This window comes from Rhinolophus sinicus, chromosome 1 (assembly GCF_057876585.1).
Source record: "Rhinolophus sinicus isolate RSI-liver-muscle chromosome 1, RSI-T2T, whole genome shotgun sequence".
In the NCBI taxonomy this organism is placed as follows: domain Eukaryota; kingdom Metazoa; phylum Chordata; class Mammalia; order Chiroptera; family Rhinolophidae; genus Rhinolophus; species Rhinolophus sinicus.
Window position 1 is genome coordinate 183,228,825 of NC_142501.1, and position 23,678 is coordinate 183,252,502.

At 34.5% G+C, this 23,678-nt stretch overlaps 1 protein-coding gene across 8 annotated transcripts in view; it reads left to right on the top strand.

The window, feature by feature from the left end:
* GSTCD (glutathione S-transferase C-terminal domain containing) overlaps positions 1 to 23,678 on the top strand; it is a 110,853-nt gene that overhangs the window by 75,760 nt on the left and 11,415 nt on the right. For all 8 annotated transcript variants that reach the window (XM_088792321.1, XM_019738934.3, XM_088792314.1 and 5 more), the window contains 3 exons: positions 10,525 to 10,640; positions 10,798 to 10,842; positions 12,861 to 12,989. In XM_088792321.1, coding sequence (XP_088648447.1) covers positions 10,525 to 10,640; positions 10,798 to 10,842; positions 12,861 to 12,989 — 290 coding nt within the window. The remainder of the gene's footprint in view (positions 1 to 10,524; positions 10,641 to 10,797; positions 10,843 to 12,860; positions 12,990 to 23,678) is intronic.

A 23,678-nucleotide genomic window follows, 5' to 3' on the forward strand; every position in this document is an offset into this window, starting at 1 on the left:
ATTATGTGAAGATTTAGGAAGCTTTCTATAGTTCCCCATTGTGTTTGTATTTTAATTGCATTATCATCCATAATTAATAATCTAATGCAGATTGACTGACATCCATGATTAGGAAAAATCTTTTATTTCTTGCTTATGAATAAATGGATTCATCTTCTCTCTGGTTAAAACTCTAGAAGGCAACTATTTTTCATTGAGAAATATTTTTTCATGTGTAGTGATTTTTAATTTCATCTGTAATTTTGGGAGGGAATGAATATTGGATTCTGTTTTGTTTTCTATTACTTTGTAACAGGTGGTTTGGGAACAGAGTACACTCAGATGCCTTGTATGAGGTCCCTCTTTATATGCAAAATTGCTTTACTTTTCCTGGAAACTAATCTCCTTAAAAAGCTAATGCCCAAATCCAACAATGTACCCTTTTCAGTGCTGAATAAAATTAGGTCAGGAAGGGATTAAAAGACTGGCGCTGCACTAAAGTGAAGCAATGAAAGTTTTACTCTTTAAGCTCTCCCTTGTTATGTGAGAATTTATAAAATACCAGTTAATTCAGAGCCCTTCCTCTGCCTCCTCTGCCTTGCCTCTCAGTATGTAAGCCCTCATTGTTCATATATGTATGGAACATTGTTTTCTTAGAAATGTTCCATTGCATCTCTTAGAAGTATTGCCATATCAATCAGCATTGAGTCCAGTTTGCTTTACTGTGTATTTAATCAATGAAGAAAGTCAGGATGATTTTGCATAATATTCACTTCCTCAGTTTCTGCTGTTGTTCCTTTTTCATTCACCTCTCCTTCTCCCTTAAATATCTGACGGTCAGCACCCTACCCTGAGTAGTCTCAATAGGCTTCAGGTTAGTGAAGTGTTTGATTCAATAAACACATTTGAAAATCGTCATGCAAGGAGGTATAGAGTCAATATAGACTTGGATGCCATACAAGAGTTTGAAGTCTCATTAAGAATCCCTTAAAATAAGTCTTTGATAACTGCAGTGCAGATGTAAATTCCATCCATTCATGAAAATAGCTATGTGACTTGGTTTTAAGCTCTTTGAAACTCTTTTATTCATATGGAAGAAATGAAGGTAAATGTATACCTTTTATATCTTTTATATAAGTAGTTTTCAGTATAGGTGATAATGGATACAAAGTACTTAGCATAGTACTGCCAGTAAGAGGATTCCAGTAAATGGTTTATATTCTAATACTATTGTTGTATTTGTCCAGTTACCCATGTTCATTATCTCCATATTATCTCTGTTTCCTACTCTCAACTGTCAGTTATAATAAGATATCCAAGTCTCCATTTCTTTGCCTATAAAATGAGACTGGATTAGATGAAGAGTTCTAGGGTTTCTTCCAGCTTTATAATTATATAGATTTTTGTTTAAGGAAGTGGGTCCTTGCTGCTAATAATCCTTATATAAGATTTTCTGACTCAACTGAGTGTATGTAACTATTTCATATCACCTTCTCTGTTCATACTTTCAATACTTCCTCCAATAATTCACAGATTAAAAATTCAAACAGTTCCACATATAAAACTGAAAGCAACAAAAGAACAAGACAAACAAACAGAAACTCGTAGACACTGACAACAGTTTAGTGGTTATCAGAGGGTAAGGGGAGGGGGGGTGTATTAAGTGAGGGAAAAGGGGATAAAATATTAGTTATGGAAGGAGAATTGGCTCTGGGCGGTGAACATACAATGTGATATATAGACGATGTATTATAGAAATGTGTACTTGAAACCTATATAATTTTACTAACCAATGTCACCTCAGTAAAATTAATTAAAGAAAAAAAAAAGAAAGAAAGAAATACAAACAGTCTACATGCTTTCATCAGCAAATGTACCAACATACGAGCTTCTATAGCCATACACTACAGGTATTCCTGTTTGAACCCAAATCTTCCACTGTGCACTGTATCTCATCCCCTTGTGCCCTCAATAGTTTCCCTCCTGGATCATGCCCATCACGTAACAAACGTGCTAAAATATCTTTCATTTTTAAAAATCCTCTCTTACCCTTCTTAGCCCCATAGCTACCATTTCATTTACCTGCTCCCCTTTAAAACAGTATGTCTTAAAAGTCTATGCTTTTATCGTCTCTTTCTCCACTCTCTGCCCAATCTTTCATTTAAAATTTACAAACCTATTTTTTTAGGTTGTATAAATATACAATGAATGGCCATGTAGCTTTCATATAGATTCACCAATTTTTACTATTTTGTTTTACTTAGCCTATCTCTTTAAAACATTTATTATTCCCGAGTCATTGAAGAGTTCCTTGCAGACACTATGACATTTCATCCCAACATACTTCCTCGTGTATCTCCTAAGAACAAGGGCATTCTCCTCTATAACCACAATCCAATAATTACACACAGGAAATGTAACATGAATGTAGTACTATTACTGGATTTACTGACCATATTCAAGTTCTCCCAGTTGTTCAATAATGCTCTCTCTCTTTCTTTTGATATCCACTATCCAGTCTAGGATTATGCATTGCTTTTAGTTACCATATCTTTAGTCTCTGCTAATTTAGAATCCTGGCCTGTGAATATATATATATATATTTTTATCTTTTATGACATTGGCTTTTGTTTAAGAATCTAGGCCTATTATTTTGCAGAAAATCTGCCATTTGGATTTATCTGTTTCCTCTATTAGATAGAGATTAACTGTTGGCAAGTCTACAATAAAATGACTCCTCAACATTTTTGGCAAGCACACTACAGAGCTGATGTTGTACCCCTCTGAGCACACCACAGCAGGGCACACAGAGTATCACTCTGACACACTGTTCACGATAAGCTTGATCGCTTGGTTAGATGGTGTCTCTCAGATTTCTCCCTTGTGAACCTACTAGTTTTCCTTTGTACTAATAAATCATCTCTGGCAAGCTATTTTGAGACTGTCTTGTTCCCCAGTAGTTTTTCACCAATGATTTTAGCATCCATTGAGGATTCTTACCCAAATCAATTATTACCATGGTCATTACAAAATGGAGATTTTCTATTTTTATTATGCCTTGTACATTTATTAGTTGTTCCTTTTCTCTCTTGAGCCCACGATAATCAGGTTTCTCCTCCATCACTCCAACAAAACTGCCGTTGTCAAGGTCACCAGTGACTTCCATTTATTAAACCCAGTGGACAAGCCTCAGTCTTTATTTTCCTAGGTGTATCAACTGTATTTAACAAAATTAGTCATTCTCTGCTCCTTGAAACATTTTCTGTAGTTGGCCTCTGAGAAGCCCGTAGAATGATTCCTTTCCAGTCGCCTTGGCTGGTTCTTCTTCAGCTTCCAAATCTCTAAACATGGGAACATCTCACGACTTAGTCTTCACACCTCTATTACAACTAACGTGTGGCCCTCTTCTCGTTGATCAGGCCCAAAATTCTGGAGTCATATTTGACTCCTCTCTTTCGCTTTCCCTCTGCATCCCATTCATCAGACAATTTTGTCAGCTCTATTTTGAAACTATATACTGAAACGAATCACTTCTCATCAGTTCCACTGCAGGACCTGGGTGGGTATCAATACTTGTCCTGATTAGGTCCATTTGAATACTAATTTGGATCACTGTTTCCATCCCTATCCATGCCTATAAACTGCATTAATTTCCACAGTTTTTGTCTTTCTGCTATCCCTTGTTGCTGAGATCCCAACATTCTTTACGGTTAGGCCCATAAGGTTTAGGGCCAGCAGAAAGGGAAAAGGAACAGTAGGCCTGGCATTTAAGTCTGCCTTTGAGGTTTATGCAATGCTTATGTAACTTGCAATGAATACCACTGCCTTGGGATGTTAACGCTTAGCTATAATAACCATTCTCTATTTTGGTTATCGTCATAGTGTGCAGCACCATTTCATGTCTTAATAAATACTATGTCATGATGATAATCTTTACAAGCCCAATGTTAGGCTGTTCTGATGACCTACTGCTACATAAATAACCATGGCAACATTTGGTGCCTTTAAATAACAGTTATTGATGTTATTCGCAAATCTGCAAGTTAGGTAGGGGCTGGTAGAAAAGCTTATCTGTTTACACAGCATCAGCTGGAGAAGCTTGGCTTCCTAAAACCTGTGCTGTGTTCCAAGAGCAAGTATCTCAAAAGACAGGAAGTGGAAGCTGCCAGAAGCGCTGGATGTCACTGTTATGCTAATTAAGCCGCCATAGAGCTCAGACTCAAGGGAACAGACGTAGATGCTACCTTTTGGTGGAAATACTACATATTAATAGTATTGATATTATCAAAGCATGTGAGGCCAAGTCCCTTTCGATATTCATCGTTTTCATTTATTTAATCAAAATGAAATACATGAAAACAATCATATGAGAAAACCTGTGTGTCAGATCATAGTAGAAATTAGAATACTATGCACAAAAAAAGCTACTTTTTAAAAATCCCTTGACTCTGGGAAAGTTAGCACTCACCATTTTGGGCTACTAGATACACATGTATCATTTAACCTAAATCCTATGAGACACCAAATTGGAAGACAAATTGAAGATTACTTGAATGATTACTCAAAAAGTTAGTGAAACTACTAAAATACCTTACTGTTGTTAATTCAAGCGTCTAAAAAAGAGGAAGAAATAAATACCTAAACTATTTTCTAGAGTTAACATTTTTGTTCTAAATCATTTCAGTTTGATCTTGTGGGCAACTTGGAAAGTATTGTGAACAGTTTTTAAAAAACTAAGTTCCAGAGCAAAGTAATGTTTACTTTGTGCCATGTAAATAATATGTGCATGAAATAAAAATATATATATTCAGTTAACTCTGGGATCTGGTATTCTGAAATCAGAATGCTTTATTCATCTTAGAGGGAAAAAAACAGCAAGAATCAGAAAGTTTTAAAATTTCCACTATTTACTGTATCTAAACTCTTCTATAAACAAAACAGAAGTTTTGATTTGGCAAATAATGTGACTACACTTTCCTCAACTTTTGTCCCCCATGTTGCCTAAATATTTTTCAATTATTTGCTTTTTTTAAAGTTGCTCTCAAAGTAGATATGGAAGGGTGAAGGTACATGCTATATCTACTGAGCGTCTGCAGTGCTGTACCATGAAAGATTTTCCCAATCTATTTTCATTTCTTTCTGCCTGGATAATCTGATTTTGCAACAAATTGATTGCTCGACCTCCCCATGTCACATTTCTATAAAATCAAAAAGGTTGCTTATAGTCCCAAGGTAGGGAAATGGTCTCTTTCTAGAAAGGATGACACTCAAAGGTCAATCCATTAAACAGAGTGACCTACGAGACCTCCAAATAATGCCTTAGTGATATATTCCAAAATGTTGAAGTTCAAAACTTAAATTGATCCTTTTTACTGGTAAGCCTGCCCTTGGAAATTTTATTTAGAAGAAAAACTTAAAGGAAATGCATTTTATGACTGATTCTGAAGAATTAATTTCATTTCCCAAGATGTAATCGTTAGGGAAATCCCTCACTTCCCTGCTAGAAAGCCACTCATTTCCTTGAACTCTCACAACTAAAAAAAAAGGCACCACCACTGAAATTCTGAAATCATGATTAATCAGTCATTTGTTTAAGGAACAGCAGATCATATTGGAAAGAAGACTGAACCTGAAATTAGAAATCCTCGGTTAGAGTCCCAGCTTCACCATTTACCTGCTGTGTGTGTCTTTGAACAAGTGCTAAGTCTGAGCAACCTCTTTAGTGTTCAATGTCCTTATTTGCAAAATAAGGAAAATGTCATCCACTCTGGCAACCAGACAGAGTTCTGAGGTTAGATGATATATCAAGTATGCAAAAGCTGAATAAATTGCAAAGCGTGATACAAACAGGAAGTATTATCAGTCATTTTAGAAGCTTTGATGAAAGATACATGGATTTTTGTAAGTCAGCGTTATTAAAATTTCATCATAAATATATTGTACAATGTGGTTAGTAAGATATATTTTCTAAGTTCAAATATAATGTTTTGTACTAATTAAACAAGATATAACTTCATTAAAGACAGAAACCAAGTGTCATACATCTTTGTGTCTCTAACTTTGTCTAGAACAGTTCTGTGTAGGTCAAGTTGGTTGGTTCATTTGGTGGTTGAATGATTGATGGAGAAAGATATTTGTGAAGTCCTTATTCTTCATTTTATGGAAGAATCAATTGGTCCCTTTTTACATTTTGAATTTCTAGTTAGCATTTATTGAATGCTCTTAATTTATATAACAAACCTAGCAGGGTGAAGAAAACCATCGCACTGTCACACTGTGGTTGATTTCATAGGCTGCACTGTGGGCTGTGTGGATGGGCTGGAGGTGGGGGAAATGGGAAGAGGTATCAGATGACTAGTATTCACTGTTGCGAGAATATTATCACTGTCAGGTCACCACGGCTAAGAGGATTAGTGATGCTGACCTGCAACTGGCTTTAAAAAAGCTAAGTCCAAAGAACTATTATAAATGTTTAGTATATTCAACAATTCATCTCCAAAGTTTAAAACTTTGCCATAATCTAACGTGTAAAGTTTATGTTGCTGCTTAGTTTCATGCATCCTCTCAGGAATTTCTTTAGGAATTTTATTCCTACCTTTCTAGCTTTTGATACAGTTTTAAAATAGCTGCTTTCTTATTTCTAAACAAAAGTTTTCAGGAACCTTTCCATCCCCACCTATGTAAAACATTGTTTCATAGTTGACTTCTTTTACTATTGTAACAAATACAGAGGCATAGCATTGGTATCTAACGTGTTTCATACTTAGTACCTGCAAAAGTTAGCATACTGTCCTGAAATGCAGTTCAAGTCATAATTGCAGAGAAAATTCATTCATTAAACTTTTATTGAACACCTGCTATGTGCCTATCAGTCTAATACTGTTTTCACTTAACTGGATCCAAATTTATGAGTTACAAGAAAAATCAACTGTATCTTATTTCAGGGACACAGAAGCAATTTTAGCTAATGGTTCTTTTTTGGTATATTATAGTCAATTGTGGTTAGGTATCATTTCATGTTTTCTTATTTTTTACTGAGGTATAATTGACATATATTAGTTTCAGGTGTACCACATGATGATCTAATATTTGTATATCTTACAAAATGATCACCACAATAAATCTAGTTAACACCTGTCACTATATGTAGTTACAGGATTTTTAAAATTGTTATGAGAACTTTTAAGATCTACTTTCTTAGCAACTTTCAAATAAGCAATACAATATTATTACATCCCCATGACTTATTTATTTATAACTGGAAGGTTGTGCCTTTTGACTCCCTTTACCCATTTCACCCACCCTTGCACCCCCATATCTGGCAACCATCGATCTGTTCCTTTTCAATTCCACATAAAAGTGAGATTATATGGTATTTGTCTTTCTCTGTCATTTAGAAAGTCTAGAACATAGAGTATATATAATGAAAGTAGAAAGAGGTAAAGTTGACAAACTAACAGGGCCCAGAGCATTGAGACTTTATTTTTTGTTTGTTTATTTGTTTGTTTGTCTTGTTTTGTTTTTGCCAAAAGTTTTGGCAAAATTTTTTTTCTTAAGTCAGAGAGAAGCTTCTAGTAAAGTAGTCCAGTGTGTATCCAAGCACCCAACCCTTTTCCTTTCCCCGTAAGGTACACCATTCATGGTACTTAGGTGTTCATATTAAGAAACAAAAAATTTGAGAACTGCCTGAGCTTGAGCATAATTTCCTATAAACAGAGCAGGTGTTCTGGCTGCACGTGTGCACGTTTCCCATCCAGGGTTTTTGCTTTTGTTTGTTTGTTGAGTTTTTGTTTTGTTTTTTTCATTTTGTTTTGCTTTATTTGATGCTTTGTACTAATCAAAAATGTTGGTGTTCTAACATGGCTCTTCCTTAGCTTGAAAACTGTCCCCTTTATCCTTGTACTTTCTTTCGGGTCAGTGCAAACACTGTTGAAGTTGTCTACATCATCCGGATGCTCCTACCTTGAATGAGACAAGGAGGAGACTTCAGTGTGGGAGACTTACATCACAGAACAAATGAGGTTACTTGTATTAAAACATTTGATCCTTGAGTTATTTTTTTCGTGATGACACCTACAGAATCATCAATTTTAATGAAACTAAAAATACGTTGTGATTGTATGCTTATAAATGGTGTCTTAGGCACAAGTATGTTGGATATAAATGGAAAGTAGAATTTGATTTTTAGATTCATACCATATCTCAAAATGGTATTAATTTCTGACCTGGTTCTGTGTATTTGATATCCTGTTCATGTTTCTAAGAGTTTCATAATATTTATAAAATTGGGATGGGGAGAAGGAATGTTTTATTAGAGGTAGTTTTTCCATAAAGCATCTGGACATCGTATTTACCTCAATCTGTGAATAGTATGTGCAGTTTAATAGTCTCACTACTTAAACACAACCCTGAGCACTACTCTCTGCCTTCAAGCCTCATTTCAGCACGGATTCTGTATATGCAAAGATGCAATCTTAGCAAGAAAAACAGGATATTCTTCAACATTTGCTCTTGAAACAGACCTAAGAAAGTTACGTAATTCTAAATGTATAATAAAAATATAGTACAGAACTATTCCATTAAGTAAATTTTCTTTTCTTATCTTCTTGCTCTTAACAAAAGATAATTCCTCTTGACCTTGTTTTGTGAAAATCCTTTGGCTAATAATTGCTAAGCAATCTACACACAGAACACAGACTGAAGTGCGTGTGCTCAGCCCTTGGCATTCAGCGGCTCCATTTAATACCAGCACTGGTGATTCCAGCTCTCCCAAGGGGCTCAAAAGTACTTCTCCTTTTTTGCCTCTGACCCCCTCTTCCTCCCTCCCTTCCTTGTTCTTATTCTTCCTCCTCCAAATAAAAGCCGTCTTGCCATGAAAAATAAGGTTGATTTATGAATGGATGGATAGAGGGATACAGGTGTGATAAACCAAGCATAGTAAGTTGTTAATGGTAGAATCTAGGAGAAATGTATAAAGGTGTTCATTGTAAGATTCTTTCAGATTTGCTATGTGTTTGAAAATGGTCATAATAAAATCTCCTATGAATTGTTATCCACGAAGGGTTGGATGACAGAGACGTTTACTTACTCTAGGTTTAAAATTTTTACTATTAGAGAAAAGTGAAAATAATTCATTTTAGAGCTACATGACATTGTCTTCACAAATGGCGTCACCAAGTTAGTGATTTAAATGCTCTTCATGTTTGAAATGCACATTAAGCCATGCTAAATTAAATAATTAAGAATGTGCACAGCAATTCAACTGTATGATAACCACATCATTGCAATAGGAAATTGGTCACATAAGTATGGTATACATAGTCAATGGAATACTATGCAGCTATTAAAATATACAGTATAAAAACAAATGTACTGACACAGAAAGATTTATAATACTTTATATGCTGTCTAGAAAATTATGAATTTAAGGATATGCCTAGAAGAACATATATACAAAAATATTACCTCTGAATTATGAGATTATGGATCTTTTTCTCTTACATGGACCTTTTTTTTAATGCATATTTTCTATTTTTTCCTAAAATAAAAGTTTCCCAATGTTTTTATTTTACTAACATAAGAAAGAAGGAAAACAGAATAGACAAATAAATCCAAAAGGCCGTGCTCTTTTTCTGTGAAAATGGAGCAGGGAGACCTTGTTATCTTTAAACAATGTTGGATCAAGCCAAAAAGATTATCTGGGTTTTTTATCTATTTCACTGAAATCTGCTCTTTTACATTTTCTTAATCTTGCTCTTAAAAAAATGTGCATTTGAAATATATTAAAACAAATAATTTCATCCATTCTTCTGAAGATATATTAATGGACTTGACTAGTGGCTTTTGAAAGGAAAGTGCAGATGTTTTCATGCTGCCAAGCCCAAGGCATTTCATATTTGGAAATGCCCTATCTTTAATCACTAATCACATTAAATTTCTGTGTCTGACTCACGAGGAAAGGACGGTTCAAAGCAGAAACAGGAAAACCCAATTTCTCTCTAAATATAATAACCATTGATGTATTTCAAACAATGTGACACCTATATTCCAAGTGTCCTAACCAGGCAAGAGTTCAAGGATGTGCCGGTTAAATAATATAAAATGTTTTTATTTGTTATAGACCTCTTTTTCCCAAAGAGATTTAAGCAATGTGCTAAAATTAGGTAATTTATACAGTAGCCCTTTGAGGGGGATAGAAGGAAGAGACTATTAACTGGTTTTATTCATCTAATAAGCATTTATTGAACAATTACTTTATGACTCTGAACTTAATGTTCCACTTCCTGTTTTCCTCTTTAGGAGACGTTTCTTTTTTCATAAATTTTCTGTCAACAGCTATTGGACAAGACTAAAAGTAAAAATAAGCAAAAAATAGAGTTGATCTCTGGGTTCCTGTTCTCTTTTCTTCTCATAATGAAATGTATGGAATTTATAATGCATTTACATATTCACCCCTCTTCCTGCATGTTGGTAGTCTATTCTAGAAGTGCCTTCTCAGTCCTGCACAATATGCATTTCATTGACTTCACCTCTTGCCTTTCCCAGGTAAAATGTCCTGTGATCGAGCTTTGAGGAAGCAGCAACAGTTAAACAACCTTGTGTATGTGGTGACAAATCAAGCCAAACCTGGTGACAGAATTGTGGATTTCTGCAGCGGTGGGGTATTATACCTTTTGTATTCTCTTTAGCCTTTCCAAGACTATGTGACTACTATATTACATTCAAGGTCGTGCTTTTATTTGGCAAGACTGTTGTCTCAGAATGAGCAAAAAGCCTTAGGGACCAACGTCAACTTGTTTCTTCTTCTGTCTCTTTCAGGGCCACGTTGGGATTGTACTTGCTTACACACTGCCATCATGCCAGGTAAAGTCTGAATAATAGATAAAAGGAAACATGGGAAAACTACATGATTCAGTGAGCTGTGTCTGGCTTATTCCTTCTCTTTGAGTTTGTAATCATTCACCCAGGTCAAATGTCTAGCACAGGCCTTTCCTTTTTTCTTTGACCTAACTTCTAAGATTCAGAATCTTAAGGAAACAAAATGTGTAGTAGGATCACAAGAGTTTTCAACTTTTATAAAAGGGTTATATTTTAAAATAATTTTTAAAATAACTATTCCCTTGTTTAATAAACTAATGATAAAACTAGTTTAATAATCAACATAATTTTATACTGGAAATACTAGCTTCTGAAACTTATTGAGCATATTCTTTTGGTATCTTGACTTTCATCCATTGTACCAAAATAGTAACAACAATAACAAAAATTTGTAAAGAAAATTATAAACCCCAGTCTACCACACTGATCCATCAAATGATTTTCTCCCTGTTTTCTCATTAAGTCTTTGTCCATGACGATGCTTGTTGTTGCAAATTCTAAAAATGCGAATACAATTTTTGTCACCTGTTTTCACTCAGTATGGTATCATAAATGATTTTCCATATTGCAAATAGTTTTAAATATTTTCATTTAAATATCACTAACATGTGACTACATAATGTGTGTTTAAGGAAATGTACCGTGATTTATGCAATCACTGCCATTATTTATTAGAAGTCTGCGCTATTTTTAGTCTTCTGCCATATTAAATCATTTCCTCACAGGGACCATCTTTTAACATAAACGTCTAGAATTTGATGTCATTTTTGAAAGAACACAATTGAGCTGAGGCAGAGTTTTTGCTTGTCAGCTCTCTGGAAGGTGCAAAATAATTACAGTGATTACTCCTATCCCAGAAGAAAAAAAATGTGGAAGAGCTCATAGACTGGCAAGAATGACATGTAACAGAATGATGGTGGTTAGGGGGATGGTATTATTCTTTTTCCTTAGAAAATGAAGAGCAAAATAAATAGGGACTCCTGGGAGAACCAGACAAGTGACTGTATTATTATTAAGGAAAGCAATGATTTCATGGTTGGAGTAAGAGGAAGAAAACTCAGAGGAGATCCTGGTGAAAGAGTCAGGGGGACATGGTGTGTTTTTTTCCCACTCCTAACTGTTCTGGAAACAGAGACATTAAAACTGGAAAAGGGAAGTCTTGGCTAGAATAACAGCGGGAAAGCTTCTGGCACCAAGTATACTCTGACAGGTGTTTCATACAGAGATCCAGGATTTGTCCATAAAGACAAGCATAAGAACAAAAGAAGGGTAGAACTGAGAATGATAGTAGTGATGAAAGTAACTGAATTCTGCCCACTTGTCTCCACCCAAACCAATGATCCTCTCCATCTCCTGGGTTACTGTGAGAGACCCCTAACTGGTTGTGCTGCCTTCTGCATCACTCCTCCCGATCCATTCTGTCCATGGCAGCAACTGAAACTGCTTTTATCACCCATGATCTGGCTCCTGTTACCTCTCGAGCCTTATTTCCACCCTCCACAACCTGTCACCCCTACCCACCATCACCATTACACACTGTAGCCCAGCTGTGCCAATTTTCTCAGTTCTTCAAACGCACCCTGTCTTTCTCACCTTGGGCCTTCATACCTGTATCCCTGCTTGAAACACTCCTTCATTCCCCAGCTAATTTCTATTCATTGTTCAGGCCTCAGTTAATATGTTACTTTTCCACATTAAATGACTGAAACTTTCCTTAGTCATAAGCCTGAGTGCTCTGATAACACATTATATGTCTGTCTTTCATTAAGCACTTATCACTGTGTTGTAATTGCCTGCTTCACCTATATCATGACAACTGCAAGCTTCAGGAGTTCGAGGACCTTGTTCATTTTTGTACCACAGTATCTGGGATACTTCCTGGCACAGGGTGAACGTCAATATATGTTTCTACATTATTAAAGCTATGTAATACAGTAATAATACTTTGCCCTAATGTCTGAATTATGTTACTGAGTATACTTTGTTTCCTGGATGAAATCTAGGTTATATTAATAGAAAACAAGGAATTGTCATTAATTCGTGCTAAGAAGAGAAGTGACGAACTAGGTCTAAGCAACATTTGGTTCATTCAAGCAAATATGGAGTATTTTACGGGGATGTTTAATATTGGGGTAAGTAATGAAACAATTTCAATTTCCTTATTTAAATAAATAAGAAAATATATGCCTGGTTGTAAATAAAGGAGATACTTTTATATTCTTCACTAAACAAATTTATAACTTTCATTTTCTAGTATTGATACAGTACAGCATGTTAATGAATATTATTTTTTTATAACACTTTATCATTACATGATAGTGATAACATTTGTTCTTCAACCAGATGAGAACTTTATTTTTTCACTGCAAAATAACCAGTGCCTAGAACAGTGTTTGACACGTTGCTAGTGCTTACAAAATAGTTACTAATTGAATGGATGAATGAATTCTAATGAAGATGCTAGCCCTTGATTTATTCTACATTTTTAGGAGATAATGAAAGAGAAGAAAAATAAAGAGGATAAGTGAAAAACATAGCTTGTTAGTAACCTGTAAATACTAGAGTTGCCTTTAGATATTTACTTTAGCTAGGATTTTATATCTACACGTTTTTAATTTCCAAGAGACAGAATGTATATTGGTCATGATTCTGCCAACTCATTTAAACCCAAGATTGTAAATAATTGAGTAGAATAGAGTTTCATTAAGATGTTAGTGTTGCTCCTGTTCCTTGTATTTGTTTTAAGTAATGTTTTTCTGATTTGTATAGGAGTATATGCTCAATAGAGAATACACAATAATATGAAGAAGAATCACCAGTACTTCTATTATTTAATACTGTCAAAAACACTGAGATAAAGACTGTCAAAAACCTTTGCTCTTTAGATATTCATGCACACATACAAATGCATATTTACACATAAGTTAACATCACTGAGATTATTCTACATAGACCCTGCTTTAACTAAACATTGTCACAAATCTTTTCCCTACTAATTAATCATGTTTCTTTTTTTCTTATTGTAATGTAATTATTACAATGAGGATCTTTTGCATCGCTTAAGACATTTAAGACTTTTGATACATTTGGAAAATCACTTTCCAGGAAGGTTGTGCTAATTTGCATTTCTGACTGTGTATGTTCACATAACATGCACAGTGGGCTTGTCTAGGTGGAACTCTGTCCAGTTTCAGAAGCTCAGACCTTTTGTAGTACATCTGATTTTTTCCAGTGACGTTCATCTCTTAACTATCAGCTACTGAAAATTTGTGGGGTTTGTGGTTATTTCTTATCGCCTGAAAAGTATGCAGTTTCTTTCCTTTATAGACATGATCTAGATTGGTTCTCTCAAGCCAAACCTATACAAAGAGAAGTAAACTTTAAGAAAACTGTTAATAGGGTAACTGTTCATAAGGAAACTCAGGAAGCTGTAGACATCTGATCCAGTAAATTCAAATTAAATATATATTTATGTGCAGCTTAAATTTTACATAAATGTTGAAGTAAAGGTTAAAGCTTCTCCCATGAAATGAGCCAATGAGACAGTGCCCATGTACCAGCACACCAGGCAGAATGTTTAAGGTAGCATGCATATTGCTGCCCATTTACTCACCTCTCAAATCACAAAATTCCCAGCCTATCAGCCATACATCTCTTTACCCTTCTCTGGCTTATAGATGTTAAATCATTGTGACATGTGTTTTTAACTTCCAAGGTCATAATTCACTAGTAACACTAACTCAAAATGTATGTCTTTTGGAAGTGATATTTTCTCTACATTTCATAATAATATATCCATATTTTTTTTTACTTTCATAATTTCTTTTGTCAAGATATATAGAAAATGAACTAAAATTACTTGGAGGATTATACCAAAATTAAATTTACTCTCAAGAAAATAATTTGCCTAGGAGGATAACTGAGGGATTGTCACTAGATAAATCAAACTAAATGCATTAGTGGTTCTAACTCTTTTATTAAATAGATTCCAATGAAAGTAGTATAGCTAGAGAGGAAATCAGAATAACCAGGTATTGGAAATTCATTAAAACTCCATTAATCCCTGGTTTTTCGACATTTCAAATAAGGGTTTCATTGGCATATATATTTGTTTAGTAAATGTGTTTTTCTTTTACTATTTCTCTTTACATATAAAAATTAATGATATAAACAAGATTTTTTTTAAATTAAATTTATTGGGGTGACAATTGTTAGTAAAATTACATAGATTTCAGGTGTACAGTTCTGTATTACATCATCTATAAATCCCATTGTGTGTTCATCACCCAGAGTCAGTTCTCCTTCCATCACCATATATTTGATCCCCCTTACCCTCATCTCCCACCCCCCACCCCCCTTGCCCTCTGGCAACCACCAAACCATTGTCTGTGTCTATGAGTTTCTGTTTCTCATTTGTTTGTCTTGTTCTTTTGTTGCTTTTGGTTTTGTTGCTTTTGGTATAAAAAGATTTTGAGGAGAGAATTTTAAAGTCTTAGAACCAACTATCTTTAGGAACTTTAAACAAGTAATTTATATATAAAAGATAAAAATACTAATTACTAGTTTTATCTCCACTAATACAACCTGTATTATGCAAAAACAAATAGCTTTACAAATTTTGTTACACTAATTTGATTTCAAATAATGCAAGAGAACAAATCTAAATAGATCTTTTCGCAGTCTTCTAACACCCCCACCAACTGTACCTCCCCCACATATCCAGAATCAATGAGGTAATGACTGTTTATTCCATGGTCACTTTGTAGTTTCTGATTAACATAGTGCTTATTTGAGAAATATATTTCTTTATAAATACAAATGCTTGATAAGCATATAAAGTCTCTAATAACCCAATACATTTCATCTTGAACAACAATGATATTCCATTTTTACTCTTAAAACTTGCAAAGATTTTTGAAATATTATTACTTATTGATTGCAAGGCTTCTGTGACATGGGCTTAATTATACGTATTTTTAAATTTTTCACGTACATGATATTTGCAATGATTTGCTAACAACATGACAAATTAGTTATAATAGTAAAAAGAGAAAATTGAATAAACATCTGGTTAAGAGTATGGATTTTAACATTAGGCAACCTTGTGCTAAAGTCTCAGCTTGGTCACTTAATAGCTGCATAGTCTTGAGCAATTCATTTAAACTCACTAGTCCTCAGTTTTTCCATCTATTAAGTAGGTATGAAACACATGGCACATAGGATGTTGATACAATGTATTTGAAGCACTTAGCAGGTTGCCTGGCACTTAGGAAGTACTCAGTAAGTTGGGCCTCTTCTTACTCTGTGCACCGTGATCTCAACCATGCAAAATCTGCATCAAAAAAAAAGAATGGAGGAAATTATTCTATTATGTAATTTTTTAAAGGTGGCTAGCTCTATATACTATGTAATAATATTTTCTTTATTATTTTCAGTATTCTCAAATTGTCCCAAATTTAACGTGTTGTTTTTTATTCATAATAATGTAAGCAACAGAGAATAAACAAATATATGTTTAATATTTTATAGATAGATAGATAGCTTATTTAGCCAAGAAATACTAATAGGGTCCTAAGGATTACTACAAAGTATCTAAAAGAATTCTCAACATATAAGATATATATATCTATATGTATATATGTGCATATATACATGTATATTATATGTCATATATAAATATATATATTATTTCTTTCAAAACAAGTATTTGATTATTATAAAAATACCTTTTGATTGACTTATTCTGATTTTGATTATGACTATTAATGCCCTAAGGGAAATTTAAAATTCTTTTGAAAAGTAAAATACATCCAAGAAGAATTTTTTCCTTCCAATTTCAATATACGCAGCTATGTGACCCTGAATTGAGTTTGTGTTATGGACTGAATGTTTCTGTCTACTCCCAGAAAAATTTGTAAGTTGAATTCCTAACCTGTAGTGTGATGGTATTAGGTAGTTAGTCTTTGGGAGGTAATTAGACCATGAAAGTGGAGCTTTTAAAAATGGAATGAATGCCCTTATAAGAAGAGAAAAAAGACTTTGCTTTATGTCTCTGCTCTCCATTATGTGAAGATACAGCTGGTCATCTGCAAACCAGAAAGGGGGTTCTCACCAGACATCAGACCTGCCAGCATCTTGATCTTGGACTTTCCAGTCTCCAGAACTAGAAGAAATAAATGTTTGCTGTGTGAGCCACTCAGTCTATGCTAATTTTTAAAACAACAGACCAAACTAAGACAGTATGTACCGATTAATATACCCTTAAAGGGCAACTTATAAAATATTGCTTTAAAAAACAAACAATTAATAAAATCATATGATCATCTCAATAGATGCAGAAAAAAGAATTTGACAAATATTCAACATCCATTTATGATAGAAACTCTCAACAAAGTGGATATAGCAAACATCATACTCAGTGGTGAAAAGCTGAAAGCTTTTCCTCTATAGTCAGGAATAAGACAAACATGCCCACTGTTGCTGTTTTTATTCAACATAGTATTGTAAGTCCTAGCCATAGCAATCAAACAAGAAAAAGAAATAAAGGCATCCAAATTGGAAGGGAAGAAATAAAACTGTCACTATATGGACATGATATGATACTATATATAGAAAACCCTAAACTCTACCAAAAAACTATTAGAACTAATAAATGAATTCAGTAAAGTTGCAGGATACAAAATTAATAAACAGAAATCTATTGCATTTCTATATACTAACAACAAACTATCAGAAAAATAAATTAAGAAAACAGTCCCATTTACAATTGCATCAAAAAGAATGAAATACCTAGGAATAAATTTAAACAAAGATGTGAAAGATCATACTCTTAAAACTATAAGACAGTGGTGAAAGAAATCGAAGACAACACAAATAAATGGAAACATACACTGTGTTCATGGATAGGAAGAATTAACGGTATTAAAATGTCCATACTACCCAAAGCAATCTACATAGTCAATGCAATACCAGTCAAAATACCAATAGCATTTTTTACGGAACTAGAACAAAGAATCCTAAAATGTATATGGAACCACAAAAGATCGTGAATAGCCAGAGTAATCTTGAGAAAGAAGAACAAAGCTGGAGTTATCACACTTTCTGTCAGAACAGCTATTATGCAAAAGGAAACAAATAACCAGTGTTGGCAAGGATATGAAGAAAAGGGAACCTTCATACACTGTTGGTGGGAATGTAAACAGACACAGCCTCTATGGAAAACAGTATGCAGGTTTCTCAAAAAACTAAAAATAGAATTACCATACAATCCAGCAATCCCACTTCTGGGTATTTATTTCAACAAATTTATTTCAAGAAATTGGAAACACTAATTTGAAAAGACATATGCACCCCCATGTTTATTGCAGCATCATTTATAATAGCCAAGATATGGAAGCAACATAAGTGTCCATGAATAGATAAAGAAGATTTGTCATATATGTGCAATGGAATACTACTCAGTCATAAAAAAAAATGAAATCTTGCCATTTGTGACATAGCTGGAACTAGAAAGTGTGCTAAATGAAATAAGTCAGACAGAGAAAGACAAATAGCACACATGATTTTACTTATATGTGGAATCTAAAAAACAAAATAAATGAACAAACAAAACAGAAAGAGACTCACACACATGGAACAAACAATGGTTTCCAGAGGGAAGAGAGGTAGAGGTAAGAAAAAAAAAGTGGACTTTTTAAGACTTTTTTAAAAAGAGATTTATTATTGCCTATTTATCCCTAGTGGAATAAATAGTCCTTGTTATTGTGAAAACTTACTTTACAGGATTATGCTTTTTAAAACCTAATTTACAATGTGTATCGATGCCTATGCTCTCAAATAATATTACAAAAAGCTTGTTGTCAAACATTACAGAAAGGGCCATGACTATGGAAAAATATACTTCGCATCAAAAAAACAAAAACCGTCAATGCTAAACAATCTGCCCACCAAAATGTTTTAGTTTAATAAGTTCAACAATAAAATAAAGTCATCTCAACTAGGGGATAAGGTATTGATTTTTAACAGTATGGTGTATATTTTCTATTTATCAATATATATCAAAATCTTAGAAGAGCTTATTTTCAAGTTATCTATACTTAATTTTTCCTATGTTTACCCATAGTGATTTTAATATGATTGTTTATGATTCATCAGTGCTAAGTGCTTAATTACAAGCTCATTTCTAATTATTTGTGTTAGTGTACAATTAGAAGAAGCTTATGCAATTATAGAATGTAATTTAGTAACAATTTCAGTGAGTAATTTATATAATCATTTTTAAAATATAAGGAACTTGAGAAATCATATTCCTGCAAACACAATTTAGAAAAATCACTAAAGCAAAATGAAGGATTTCCCAAGTGAAGAGTGCAGATAGAGGTACTTCAACTCACTTCTCCCCAAGAAAGATCACACCCCCAAATAATGATGAGAACAACCAGAAAAATCATACTCTGTCATTGATGAAATTATGTTTGACATTCTGTACAACAACTTGAACAACAGTATATGAAAGCAGAAAGCACGTTGAAGAAAAATGATAAATTATTGAGTAGAGCAAAGGAAGATCAAACTTAAATACATGGGGAGAGGGAATGGCAAGAGGGCTATCAGGAAATAAGTCACTTTGCTCTCATAGAATCCCAAAAAATTTTAGGAATTCAGGACACCAGAAATCTCAGAGAAGGGATAAAGAGGGGCTGAAATCATATGTAATTTAAAAATATTATTTAGAGACCCAGGTCCCCACTCCCATCATGGATAGACAGGTAACTGTTTCTCCCTGCACCTGCAAGAGAGACCTGAAGTTTATTCTATGAGGAAACTGACCCAAGACGCTCCAAGTGTAGTGATGTGAGGCACACAGGAGGGCAAGTGTGACGTGCCATACTGAAAACAAAAACCCAGTGAGAATCTGCAGACCGAATAATGGACATATCCTCCCCACACACACCCCACTCCACCATTTGCCCTTAATTCCAGAATCTCAGAAGCTAGACTCAATCAAAGTGATTAAAAGACTCTCCTCTGAAGAATCAGAACTGTTCTCAGAGGAAAGAACTACAGATACTATAACTGTAATTAAAACAAACAGACAAAAACCAGCTTGTCACCTGATCACCCAATCACTAGTGAAGCCCTCCAGTCTTCAAGCCTTTTAGCCAGAACTTCCCATCAACTTTCAGTCATTGGCTCTCTAATATGAACTGACGGCCAAGGAATATCAAACATGGAAAACTTCCAAAACAGAAGATAGAAACCAAAGCAACAAACATGACTAAAGGGTGTGATTCAGGGAGAGATCAGAAAAGATAATGCATTGATGAAACAAGGATAGAATGAAAAAAATAAATGAACCGTTAGAGAACAAGAGAGAATTTCTTGGAAATTAAAAATATATTAACCAAAATACAAAAGTAGATATGAGAAACTCATTATTTGAGACCACAATTCTGAATTCTTTGGGTCAGTCAGTGAAACATTTGCTACGACGTCAGCTAAAAATTGATTAAATGGGATTTTCCTCCAGCGCATTTGCCTTCATTAGATACTCATAGTTGGTTTTGACGCTGTTTCTACAAATTGTTGAAATCTATCTAGTGTGTATTGTATTGATAAATCTATTCTATGCGTATTATATTATAAACTCCCTGAGTCAGATGGTTAAAATGTAATTAGAAATTAGATTTCATACAAATTACTGTGGATAAGTAAACTGTGCTTTCAATATACCAAGCTGTTCCAGCTCTTCTTGTGTATTTCCCGCCTCATGTCTAGTCTGAGCCATTTCTCCATGGAGCTCTAAATTCTTCTAAAGGAAAATGCTATTTAAATTACCCCAGTTTAGGTACTAGGAATGGTCCTTGCTACTGGTTTGCTCTTTGTTTCTAGGCTTCTCAGTGGTCTGAGGCAGGCAATACTTTTTTTTTTTTTCTTTAAACAAAATCATCATGGGCTCATACTAATACTTCCAATTTAAATCCAGGACTATGTGATTTTAACTTAGGCTCATTTATCTATTATATTATCTCTTCTTTCTCCTACGCTAAAATATAAAAGTTTGTTTCCCAATGACATCAGCATATTATTTGTTTTATCTCACAATATACACATTAGAGTTCTAAAGAAAACACAAGCACCAATGATGATTACTGAAAATAGTTTGAACATTTTTTAGCATTCTTGTTCATGTAATAATCCCCTCCATGGCCATGTATAGAGATGTTCCTCAATTCTTTAGAGAGCTGCAGAATACTTCATTGTGTTTATTCACCAGTCCTCTGTCCATGGAAAATTGGCTTGTTTCCATTTTGTTGTTATTTCAAATACTGCCTCAATGAATAAATATTTTTATATTTTTGCCATTGTGTTCCCTGAACAAATTTTTAGAAGTGAGATCGCAAGTTACACATAGAATTTCACTGGGTATTGCTAAATCCTCCTCCATAGGGTTGTGACATTTATGTATTCCCACCAACAATATGTATAATAGTGTTTGTTTCTGCACAGCCTGGCCCATAGACAGACATCAAATTTTAGGATTTTTGTCACTCTAATGGGTGATAAGTAGTATCTTACTGTAGTTTAAATATATATTTCTCTTATTTGAGCAATATTAAATGATTGTGGTTTAAGGCCTTTTTGCATATTTTTTGTGTGTGTTGTCCAAATCTCTTGCCCATTTTACTATCAGATTATTGGGCTTTTTATTTTTAGAAGCTTGTTACATGTTTGGGATATTAATCCTTTGCTTATGCTATATGTTGCAAATCTTTTTCTCACTTTGTCGTTTTTCTTTTCACACATGGTTTTGGGGTGTTTTTTTTTTTTCTTTTTTGCCATTTAAAAGTTATTTTTCGTTTGTTTTTTTGTTTGTTTGTTTTACTTTGTCAAATTTATAAACCTTACCTCTTATTGCATGTGGATTTTCAGACATAGTTAAGAAAATATTTCCCATTCCCCTAGGTTATGGAGGAATTCACTCTTTTTTTTTTTTTAATTTTAAATCTCTAATCCATTTGAAATTTAATATGTGTGGTGAGGGGAAAGAATCTCATTTTATTGTTCATATGGCTATCAGGTTAACCCAACATCACTTCTTAAAAAGTCCACCTTTTACCCCATGGTTGGGAATGCCACCTTTGTTGTATGCTAAATTCCCATAATCACATGCTTTTTATCTATATCTCTCTTCATTATTTGCCTGTTATTTCTGACCTGCATCTGATGACAATGTTAATTAAGAGCATGTGATGCAAAACCTTTTAGACCTAAAATCCATCATGTAAATAGGTCTTAGATTTAGTTGTTTTGTTTAAATGATGGAAATAAACTCACTCTATTGCGTGTATCAAAGGGAATGTGAACCTGAGTAAAGAGAGATTTATAGAAGTAAATTGTCTGAACCTTTCTTTAAGAGCCTTAAGAGGGTTTTGTGGGGAAGCAGCCTGATGTAATTAATGCAAGGGGTCAGGATCCTGCCCCTCAAGAGCTGCTTTGATGTGGGCACTTTCTTAATTTCCCGGAGCCTTGGTTTCCTTACTTCTGAAGTGGAGATAATAAAAATTGTCAGAGCTCTTGTGAGCATAGGAAGGTTCGCGTGCAATCACCCAGCGCAGTGTCAGCACGTAAAGGGCCCTCAGTAATGATTGGTTCTCTTCTCTCTACCCCCAGGGGAAAATGCATCCATTATTTTTACTATGAGGTTTCCTCTAGCTACTCATGAAAATAAGAACTAGCCTGATTTTCACTCTGCAAAGGTGATTAAATAGCAGGGGCAGGTAAGAAATCAAGGTTTCTTACTCTCCCGATTACCCTGTAGTTGGGGCTGCCGTCACCGGATGGCAACCTTCCTAGGCATTATTTTCCAAGTAAAACAGGAAGGTGTGTTGGCAGGAACCATAGGGATTGTTGACATATATGTATAGCAGGTCCTCAAATAACTCATTTTGTTCAATGTCGTTTTGTTATAACGTTAATGAGAAAAAGATAGATTCCCGGCTGGGACCACTGTCTGTGTGGAGTTTGCATGTTCTCCCCATGTCTGCATAGGTTTTTCTCTGGGTCCTCCAGTTTCCTCCCACATCCCCCAAATGTGCACGTGAAGTGAACTGGTGTGTCTGCATTGTCCCCATGTGAGTGAGCGTGGGTGTGGGTGTGAGTGGCCCTCTGATAGAAGGGCGGCTTGTCCAGGGTTAGTCCTGCCTTGTGCCCTGAGCCGCTGGGCAGACTTAGGACACCTGTGACCCTGAACTGGAATAAGCAGATTGGAAAAGAATGATCTTACTTGTTATTCATCTTTCTTGTATGTATAGCTCACATGTATTTCAATACATGTTTAATATTAAAAGTGTTTTGAGTCTTTTTTTTTTTAGAAGTTTGGTGATGTTTTGGTGACCAGACATATACCATAGGAACTTAATTCTTGTTTATATAAATTAGCCTACGGTAACATTGGTTTTGTTATACGCTGTTTCGCTTCAAGCCACAGTCTCCAAGAATCTAACAACAACATTAAACAAGGACTTACTGTAGCTGATGTAAGCCTGGAAGGAGAGGCGAATTCAGGAGAAAGGCTGAGACGGAGATCTTGCTTTTCTCTTTCCAATACAGCATTGTTTTGAGTTTTCCAGTTCAAAAAGGGAATCTGGCTTATAGTACTCCACATCCAGTAGTTTCCAGAAAAATCATCTCTCATTCTGAAAGCCCCTCGCTACCCTGAAGTTGAGAAATCTGTCCCTAGAAAGGACAATTATAATCCAATACAATTTGCCTCTGTCTAGAATGAAATGGAGATCTGAGCATTTTTCTGACAAAATGTT